The sequence below is a fragment of the Histoplasma capsulatum genome, genomic scaffold (genome assembly GCF_000149585.1).
Source record: "Histoplasma capsulatum NAm1 scaffold_2 genomic scaffold, whole genome shotgun sequence".
In the NCBI taxonomy this organism is placed as follows: domain Eukaryota; kingdom Fungi; phylum Ascomycota; class Eurotiomycetes; order Onygenales; family Ajellomycetaceae; genus Histoplasma; species Histoplasma mississippiense.
In genome coordinates, this window is record NW_001813981.1 from 1,221,538 (window position 1) to 1,232,436 (window position 10,899).

Consider the following 10,899-nt stretch of genomic DNA (forward strand, 5'->3'; position numbering starts at 1 on the left):
TTCATCATAAGTAGTCGACGGAGGGAAAAATGATTAGAATTAACAGATAAAATAAAAAAGAAAACATGATACATCGATATACCTAGTCATAAAAAATCATCAGTTCATGACATTAAACACCGAGTCTTCCCGTAGACAAAACCATGCATGCATAACTTAACTGACAGCGTGTCGGGGTTCGAACTACATGGGCGGGGGCAAGATGTGAGAATAAAGTAGATCGCCAGGTAGATAACTGTCATAAAAAAAACAATTCAAGCATCGGCAATATATCGAAAGTGTTATATAATCGCGGGTGGAGGGGTACATTCCAAGAAAACGGAAATCAGGATGAGTGGCGGGAGGGGATGAAGGCAAAAAAAAAGAAGAAAAAAAAAAAAGACCACACGAAAAACAGAAAATCTACCCGGCCATCACCAGTAGCGAGCATAGAGGATCCCGATGTATGAGTATTAAGTGCTCGTGTAGGTATGTATGCAATGCGAAGCACGATGCTGTAAGTGAATGAAATGAGCCGCATGCTTTCCCAGCCTTTTCGATTCTTTTTTCCCCATGTTTCCCATTGTGCTTTTGTTCCCCGTATCCGAAAAAATAACAAACGGAAAAGACCAGCCTTATTCTTGCAATAAAGTAAAAATATTTTGTCTTTGTATAGCCCCAACCGCCCATTTGTGATGAATAAGACCGAACCCTGTACCATGGCATGACAAGACGTAAATCTTCGTAATCGTTAATCCGGAACGCGGGGAGTGGGAAAAGGGGAATTTTTTTTATGATGTAATAATTCGAGTACTTGCAGTGTTTTCGGAAGACTTTAAGCAGGTGGAAACACTTTCTATGGGATCCTGGATTGTAAAGTCACACGGCCGCATGAGCAGCAACCAAGACGGCGTTGGTGCAAAGCGCCAAAACTGCTCTGTAAGTATGGCGTGAATGGGTCCATACCCCAATGTGGATGACACGCACAGCTGTCTCGATCAACGACAGGAGTAGTTGTACTGGCCAAAACCCATCATCATAGATGATAAAAATTCGAGGTCGCGACGTCAACTCAATGTCCAGTATGCAAGAAGCTGGTATGTATAATGCTTTGCTGGTCCTTTCCCTGATTACCCAGCAAGAACCGAGTTTTGCGCCCTCTCTCTCATCCGGAGTCCCTGAGTCTCGAGGGCCCGAGCCATCAATTTTGTAACTGTATAATACAGGATAGAAATTTAATTAGCAAAAGAAAATGAAGAACATATCGTATTCGAATTAGTGGATATTCTCACCTGGCCAAACAGCCGCCCTGTCCAGAAGGTAAGCCGTCGAGAACAGAATCTTTGTACCAAAACCGCCATCGACCAAGCTGGGCAGACAATTGGATGGCTCGTTTCCAGATGTACCAGGATGATGCGAAGCATCCTTCATTTTTGCCTCAACATTGCTGAGGATTTCTTGGATCTTTTGAATCAGCTTGTAATCTTCGTCTTCCAGTAGCATTATTCCGGGAACTTGGGTCAAATCCATCGCATCCTGTCCCAAAATCCCGAGATACGGACCAATGCGTTCTTGAATTGTAGTTACCCATTCGGCCAAGATCTGGGCACAGTCAAACGCACACAATGCGCTTTGGATAGGAAGCTCCCGCGACGTGAACTCAGCATAGGTGTTTCCTAACTTATCAGACATAGATATTGAGTCAGCCGCGTAGAAGGCTGCTTTTCGAAGATGACGTTCACGTCTTGATGCTTCTATCTGCTGCTGCGAAATATTGTTCTGCATGTTATGTTCTTGATTCACGTTACCAGTGAGTGTCAAGTCTGCCACGCCGTATTCACTAATGGAAGCTCGCCTGCCGCTGGCTTGATTTCCTCCCTCAAGCTGGTGGTCCTGGGAAGGATAATCAGCTCTAGGGTCATCTGCATGTTGAATAATTTCCGCTCCTCTTGCCAGTTCGTCAGCCATGCCGTTCCAATCCCTTTGCCAGAATGCTTCCTTGGACCGACCCAAGTTAACGAATAATCTAATATAAGCAAGATCCAAGAGAGGTATGCTATCTGCCGACAGAGGTCCCAGGCCGTACGGGTTTGGCCGCTCAAGACTATGCCTAGGGTTGGCACTCCATGCCGCCTGCCAAGCCCGAAGAGCAGGTTCAATATGGGCATGCATTGCCTCTGTCTCTTGTGGCGTCCAAGGACGGCCAATATGTCGCTGTCGAGTTTCCCAGATATAGTTATGCAAGGCATGTATCAGTACCAAACAGCCAAACGTACTTGGTTTCACATCGCTTTGAGGGTGGTCGTCGCCGGGAGCATTTACGCTAAAATGCTTTTGTTGCGGGGAGCCCGATTGTCGTCGGTGACTAGCGGTAAGGAGCGTTGTCAGGGCCACAGAAAACGGTATTTCCCTATGATGAGCTGTTGTTCCACCCAATGATGCCCAAGCCTGAGCGGATTCCGCAGCCCAGAGTTGTTCGTCGCATGGTAAATCAAGTCGAATTTCCGAGTTCATAAGCGGCGGAGAATGGTTGTAAGCAGAAACCAAAAGGCTGGACAAAGTAAAAATAGCATAGAGTGTTCTTTTTCGCTCTTCCACTATTTTCCACCGCATCCATTCTCTGTGGTCATGCCACGCTTGGGCATTTATACCATCCATATGCATATCCCCCCCTCCAGGGGTATATCCAAGTTGATCAGGAGGGAGGTTTTCGGCCATTATGGGGTGGGTCAATTCCGCAGCCCGGGCTAAACTAACCAAAGCAGCGCAATGAGTATTCGCAATGTCAGCCGAAGTTTTGTCACCGCTGTTATGCCCATATATGACATTTAAGAGCATTGCCTGAACTAGCCATAGTGGAGTATTGCGAACGGAATTGTCGCGAGGGGAGCTTGATCGGTTAAGTGCAGCAGATATGCCTGCCTTTCTCCGCTCGTCAAGGTATACTTGAATCATTTTTTTTGCAGATGCAAAGAGTTCCTTGGGATGTCGCGGTTTCGAATTCATACAAAGCACCAATAGCTGCCATGGAGAGAATCAAACATCCACCTCCACCAGAAACAGGAAGCGATCCAGAGTTTAGTTGTCCACTAGGATTTTTTAGGCTTCCAGAGTATTCGGGAGAATCAAAATCCAAGGTGGAAATATGGAGGAAGGGCAGGTGTGGGTGAAAATAGGTGACATATGCTGCGATGTAACGTTGGAGATCAATTGTACTCGGAAGAGCATATGCGCTACTGCTAACAGAGTGTTGACGGGGGATTGTGCCGGGGCAGGAAAATTGGGCGTTTGTTGGCTGGGAGAATCGACGATGAGAGATACCCGAAGGCTGATGTAGATTAGCCAGGAGAGCTTGACGAGTGGACTCGGTAATGGTTTCCGTGGACATCGACGACGTGGAATTGGGTGCAAAGTTGTTATGTCCGGTTGTTCCGGAAGAATCCCCTATATCTCCGTTTGTGACTAATGGGGGATGAAAAATATTGTTTGGTACTCCAGACAATCCAGATTGAATCCTCGTAGGTCGAGCAGAGAACGACTGGTCAGAAAAATGGTTCTGTCCAAGCAGGGACTTAGGCGAAACAGCTTCGGATTGCATATCCGCGAAAGGGGACGTAAATTCTAGGTTGAACTGGTTGTTCGTAGTTTGGGAATGGACAAGCGGAGGATTAGACCATGGACCTGAGGTACTCACCACTGCTTGGTTCGATCCGTCCAACATCACTTCACTGATTCCGCTTTGACTTCCTGTGCTCATGGCTGAAGGTGACGAACCATCAATCGCAGACTCATTCGCGTTGGCGAATGTCATTGTATTCTCAAACCCGTGCAGCCAGTCCGGGTTGAGATCATCGTCGATAATGCTCTGTGAGGGCAAGCCCGAAAATGTTTGATGGAAGGATGATGTCGCAGTGTCGCTACCAAAAGGGTGAGGCGATCCAAAATGTAATTGAGCAGGGTTAATGGTATTGTTTTCCTGGTTTAATATCATGTCCCCGAAGTTTGCCTCGTTGAAACTACCAAGAACAGGTGCGGTCCGCAGGCCATTAGTCAGGTCCATAGGAATGCCAGTATCTAGTTTTGTCAAGCCATTGTTGATATTCTGCTGCTCGGAAGGAAGGCCCCGAAATCCGTAGTTAGGAAGACCAGGTATCGAACTTAAACTCGGGTGACTGGTGTGAGTGAGATGAGGCGGTCTTGAACTAGGTGGATTCCCAACACCGATGATCCCAAGCGACGAACGATCCAGATGGCTGATAGTATTCGCTCGCGGCCTCATATTATTGCCGGTGTTCCCATTATTAGCAATGGAATTTTTGCGGACCCGAGTTGATCCTGGTCCGGCGCCGCTGGTGCTTTCTCGTCGCGCGGTTTTAGGCCGGGATGACGGGGCGGACGTCATATGGAGCTTCTGCTGATGTCGTAGAAGGAGGTCTCTTCGTGCAAAGCATCTGGTGCACTCAGGGCATTCAAAAGGCTTTTCTTTGGTATGAGACCGCTCATGACGTTTCAAGTGCTCTAGACGGGCAAAACATCTGCCGCACGTTGTGCAAACATGAGGCCTAGGTTTATCGGTTTTTGGTGGAGGAATATCGGAATTTTCAGTTTGCTGTTTCCCACTGGCGACAGCTGTATCGGATTTTGATGGAGGCGCTGTTAAAGCAAAATTAGAAGCTATATATGCAAAGAAGTAATTACAGAGTAAACGGCTCCTTTACGTTTACCGGTGGTGGTAGACGTACTCTCACTGATCGAAACGAGCTCGTGCCCAGGTTGGGAGTCGGCGGAGGTTTGGCCCGTCATGACATCTGACAACATGGTACTCGAACTACAAATTTGTAGGACACGTTCTTCGTTTTCTCCGGTTCGTTATCCAGACTAATGAATGTAGGATGCAAAATGACTACTGTTCCGCGAATGGTGGGTGTTGGTTTAGAGCCGTGCTCTATCTTAATGATTTGAACGAAGGGCTCAGCGCTTAACTCCACGCGCAAGACTGGCGTATAGCAGGAAAACCTGTGATGGGGGACCGGGATTAGTAAACGGTATTCATTAGGGCATTAGAAATTAACTCCGGAGACTGGTGTAAATTGATGGCATGGAACTCTCTCAGTGTTTCAAAAATGGGAGCTTTTAAATGAAGGAGATAGTCATATCCGCATAAAAAACAGAATACGGCAAGCTTACCAGCAGGTACTCGAGGAGGTTTATTCAATGATTGAAAAGAGAAAGTATGGGCAGATTATGAGCGACCAGAGACGCACTTGGCACTGCTGCGAGCAAAAGTCGAAATCAATCCATCCAAACCCATCTATCGATAAGAAGAAACTCTACTTGCTCCTCGCAATTGGTGGGGCGTTGGCTGCCGGAATGGAGGAGCTTATCGTCCGTAGCTGCGACAAATTCAGAACAAAGCAGGAAGAAGGTCGAAGGAAGGGCGGTCTTGCAACACCCGTTTACACGACCAGCGTTAATGTCCCTAGTAGTTCAGCGGATCCCTCAGCCTTTTTTTCTCTCTAGTCTTTTCCACCCCTCAACTTAGATCTAAGAATGAATGCTCTTGGTTATCATGGAGCGATAATCTATCGTGGCAGGAGAAACAGGAAACAGCGAAAGCACGTCGCAAGGAACGTCGCAGGAACCAGGAAGGTGGGCGGCAACTATGTTATGGATGACGATAGTTGGACAATATAAGGAGAAGAAGAGGGTGGATCCGTGCTGATTTCCAATTGCGCCAGCGGACACATGGAGCCAGGACTGCCTGTCGCTGAAGCACCACCCGACAATTTGATCCCAAACCCGTTTCACGAGCCTGCAGAGAAGCGGAATCCCCAAAGGGTCAGATTTACTCTTGAACAGGGGCGGCTGTGAATCCGAGCAGTTGGTGGAGAGGAGGGAGGGAGAAGAGGTGAGGTTGAGGTCGTGGTTGGTCCAACGTCAGAGGGACTCGGCAGCGGCTCCAGGCTGGGAATCGGGGAGGATTTGGGCTGCGGCTTATGGGACGGATACCCAGATTACAAATACCCCACAAAACGGTACTGCGGTATTACGGTATCTTACACTCCACTTCCGACGCCACGGCACTAAGCATGCTAAGCGCCCTCCCAGCGCGGGTTCCTAGGTCCCGACAATACAGAGCAGGGCCACTAACCCTAGCGTATACGGAGCACGGTACACGCCAATACGGGCTACTCCAATTCGTCCTCCTGCTCCGTACGCTGTGCGTATTGGTAGGCCACTGATCTGTAAGGCTGTAACATATAAATACAGCGCTCTTGGTTCCGTTGTGCTCTGTAGGATGGGACGAGGTGACGGGCTCCACAGCACTTGGGGTCTCAACAGAGGAAATCCACGGCTATCGTCTGCGCACGATGTATCCGTACCGTACAAGCAGACTGGGTGGAAAAATTACCAGGGGAAGAGGAAAGGCAAGATGTTTCCCGAATCTCGGGACCGAATTATACACTTCCCACGAACCAGGACAGAGGTGCTGGGAACCAAAACCTTCTGGACGCAGGAAAGCATAATGAAGACATGGTGGCCCAGCACTGCACGTTGTATGGCCGGCGGAACCTCGGTCCTTGCTCCAGATGCAGCAGAAGACATCCAAACATTGTGCATGTACTGAAGTAGCCCGGTTTGGAGGTGGTCGCTCAATTTTTTGGCCTTGGCTTTCACTTGGGCATCTTTGGTACGAGGACTGTAAAATACCCCAGCTCTGCAGGGATATTTCGTGCCAGCGAGCTGTGTCTTGAACTATCGTAATACACCAACACCCACCGTCGTTACCTGGTAATTTCGCGTTTTTGAAATCGCAAAGCTCCCTCCACCGCAGCAGAAACTTGCAGGCTTTGCGCGCTTGAATCCACATCAGCATATTTTTGATGAGGCGCAAGAAGTGTGTCCACGGAATTTGTACAGTACATTCTATTTTTCGATTCACAAACTGCGTCGCTGAAGCTTGCATAGCATCATCAGAAAATGTTCGAACACCAGCCAACCAGGAATATGGCAAAGCCATGAATGCCCCACACGGGCGTTCAGGCATCAACCTGAGCTATGCTCTAGGCGACGGCTCGGATTGGACAGGACAAGCTAATTCTGGGATAGTTTCACTGTGCGTGGCCGTTTTCTGCAGCGTTTCCCTCTGCGCACACAATAATAATGGCTTATCAAACCCGACCTTACCCTGTTGATACATAACTAACAGCACACCCAACCTCACAATTCGAAATCGACGACAAGTCCACAGCAAAGAGGGGGGAAAAGGAAAAAAACAAATCAAGGCAGTTATCATTGTTGTTGTTGTTGTTGTTATTTGACGGATTCGTTGTTCCATTCATCTATTCTTCGATTTTAATATTATCTGCAAAAGGACAACAAGCAAGCCACAGCAGGGAATCAGATCCAGGAACATCACTCATCCAGTGAGCGGCGGCTGGAGGCGCAAATCCTCGTTCCAGACGCAGGGATTACAACCAAAGCGCGAGAGCCAATCACCTGAGTTGCATTCACCATTGGAGGCGCTGACCTGGATCTCGTCTGCCGCTGAGGTCTCTCCACCAATATCCACGATATTTTTCCTCTGCTGATGCATAGTCTCAGAAACCTGGGCTGTTTCAAGAAGCACAGCGGTAAAACGTGCAGTTGGAAAGTGGGTTTTACTTGTTTTTCTCTAATCGTTATCAGCATAAAATGCGACGATGAGATACGCTGTCTGAGCAAAAAGCGGATGTGATGCCCACCGGTTCAGGTTTCACGTCCGCATTGTCTAGAAGACAGGTTGACTACTACACAGGAGAGAAATTCATTGGCAGTTAGGTCGCAGAAGCAGGGTTGACTTCATTCATCGACAGGCTGGTTCAACTCTCAAGCTGGTAGAATGCACTTTTCTCCAAGACGAAAGACTGCATTAGGGCATTTGCTCATCAAGCCTAACTGCCTGAGTAAAACCTGAATGTGAACCCTTTTGAGACAACGACACAGAACCCTCGTGGGATTTATCGACCTAATTACTAGCGCATGGTATTTCCAGCCATCATCCTCCTTCATGTCCTGTAGCCAAACTTGCTTCGGTTGTTGCAGATTTCTTGCTCTTTGCTCCGATCAACATCAAAGGGTCTTTCATGTCTACAACGACCTTTCACACACTAATAGGCAAGGAGAAGTAGGTTCGAAACCGCAGTTCAGCAGGGTAATAGACTTCCACCAGCATCCCAGGTTTTGATCTTTTCAATGGTCATGTGTGCCTGTGGATGGGATGGGCAGAGTACCTACATGTACCGTGTGTTCTGCTGCCACAGTTTGTTCTGGGAAAAATGATTTGCTTTTGACAATGGCTTCCTATCATGTGAAGGAAATCTGCTTGACGAACATCATCATCATGCATACACGCGATACTGTCATTAGTTATATTGGCTCTTGGCGCCTATTTGCAGAAAACTGATTCAAACCTTCATCCGTTTATTATCGGCAGCGATATGGCGATGACCAATAAGAATCATCGATGGAACTTTGAAAATATAGATACGGTACATACATACAGTATATGTAAAACCTTCACCAGTGAAAGGAAATGAAAAGTCTACAGCGACCACCTTCACAACACCACTCTCTCCTATCAGAGCACTAAGGGAAACAATACGGGCCTTTGCTTGTTCTATCTTCAGTGTCGAAAACATTGCGCAGACGAACGGTAGAGATTACCCTGACCATCACAACACATCAATCGCAGCTGCTTACCTTGAATAGGAATAATAATAATAACAATAATGATCATAATAACTATCTGTGCTGGAAAAAAAATAGGTATTACATAATTCCATGAATAGGCAGATGGGGGAAGCTATGGACCTTGAACCCAAGTTGACACTCCAGCCCACCCTTGCAAGCAAGCGCATGAGCCATGAAACAGACTTTCCTCAACGGATGGCCTCAGCCCCAGAATAACTGATGAAGATCATCAGCTCTTGCCCAGCTTTCTCTGGAGATTCGCTGTTGGCTGAATCAGAGTAAGCTCGTATAAGGAAAAAGCTAAGGTGGGAAACCCTGATCGCCGCGGGCGGCGGATACATCAAGAATACGCATGACATGTAGTTGAAGGGGCTTGGTTAACAGTTAGTTCAGTAGCTCTCAGACGGAGATGAAAAAATTGCCAGCCAGCCAGGTTCGCATCAAAGACAGCTGTTGTTCTCGCATTGTTATGAAGGCTATCTCGATCATCTTCTGCGGAGTAGAGTCCTTAACAGAATGGTTATCCCAGCACGCCTCAGACGTTTGCCCCTCTGCTTAGCAGTACTAGTATATCATGTCCCAACAATCCCGGGGTATGTCGCTTCCAGAGTTGGAAACAAGCCACTGTTCAAAAGAAAAGTATAAAAAATAACCCAATCCTCGGACCTTCCTCCGGCCAAGTGCCAGTTTATCACCGGGACGCTTGGGCCTTAAACCTGGGGTTAGAGCTTACCACCACCAACCAGCCATCTGACATGTTGCCTCCCAAAAGTTCACAGAGATATAGTTCGACAAGAAAAGAGTAACAAAGCTCAATAATTGGGAGGACCTGATCCCCCACACAGTGCCCACATGCGTGATTCTTTCTTGCCCCAAAATGTCAAGTGGCGACTTGAAAAAAAGGTGGCCCAGCCCAGTCTCTCGGTAGGCAAATGTTTCTAGCCTCCGAAAGTTTCCAATGGCGAAATAGGTATTAGTTTGACAGGGTTCGCTTACAGCCTTCAGGGTCCGAATTGTAAGTTTGGCTGTGTTTATGTTCAAGTTATATTCCTGTCTGAAAGGAGGGTTTCTGGTGTTTCTGTCAGAGGAGTGGTAGCGGTTTTTTCCCGCTTGAGGTCATCCTGTCTGTCTTTAATACTGCGTTTGGAAGAGGACGGGAAACGAATGACAGAAAGCAAAGAGCCAACATGATATTGAAGGGACAAAACATCTTCTTATCCATACCAGGTAGATGATACGCACAGTCATAACAATGTAGCAAGCAGCTAATCTGTCATGTAATTTAAACAGCGTCAAACCTTTATCTTTATCGAGTTTCCAGCTCTAACTCCTCATCCTAAAACCTTTTTTCTGACGGTTGACCAAGAGGCCAAGGCCCACCTGGTTGATACAGGATGGCAAGTGGCTGGCCAAATAATTATGTCTGCGAGCGGCACTGCGGCAGGCCCGTCACTCCCGCTGCATATGCACAGTGGAAGACGGCTGGTGACAAGGTATCCTGTCACGCCTTTCTTCATCCTTGCTTTTTCTCTTTTTGACCTGGGACTGGGCCGTGCGCGGCCATGTTGAGCTCAAGGAGAGGAATGAAGATTATTGTATCAAAGGCTGTGAAACAAATGTTATTCCAACGGTACAGACCTCATTTCTTTTTCTCCTCCTCCTTGCCCTTTTTCAGCTTCAAAGAATACATGGACACTTTCCCTTATTTGGCGGCATTTTGCTACTACTAAAATACTTCATCTGCATTTTACAGTAATAGTAATCTGTCTGCCACTATAAGGGACAAAGCCACCACCTCCTCTATCACATACGAACATAGGGAGTGGAAAATAGGGCTTCCCGTCCGCTCAGCCGTACTCAAGCCACCCGCCGGCCTGCTAGTAGTTGGGTGGGTGACCACCAGCGAATCCGGGCTTTCGTATGTTTTCTTATTTTATTTCCTTTTGTCTTTTATGGAGACGAACAATGGCGGTGCCAGTACAGAGGTTCATGTCAAAAGTTCTTGCTCACACTAAAAACACCGCAAAAGTATAACATTAAGATAGCAAGATAGCAAGTTTTTGATGTTAAATTTTTCATTATAATTTATATACATTATCTGCAATTTTCTTTATATTTCTTGCATTTTTTAGTTTATAATTTTTTAAATATGATAGAATTCTGCTTTATTCATATTTTGTATAATAA

General features: G+C 47.0%; 1 protein-coding gene across 1 annotated transcript; it reads right to left on the reverse strand.

The window, feature by feature from the left end:
• Positions 1-1,254: 1,254 nt before the first annotated feature.
• On the reverse strand, positions 1,255-4,797 carry HCAG_02457 (hypothetical protein; the record flags this gene model as incomplete). The annotated part of the gene is made up of 5 exons (XM_001542236.1): positions 1,255-2,156; positions 2,256-2,530; positions 2,988-3,610; positions 3,674-4,632; positions 4,722-4,797. The coding sequence occupies 5 exons, from the start codon at positions 4,795-4,797 to the stop codon at positions 1,255-1,257; spliced, it is 2,835 nt and encodes a 944-aa protein (XP_001542286.1).
• Positions 4,798-10,899: the final 6,102 nt, after the last annotated feature.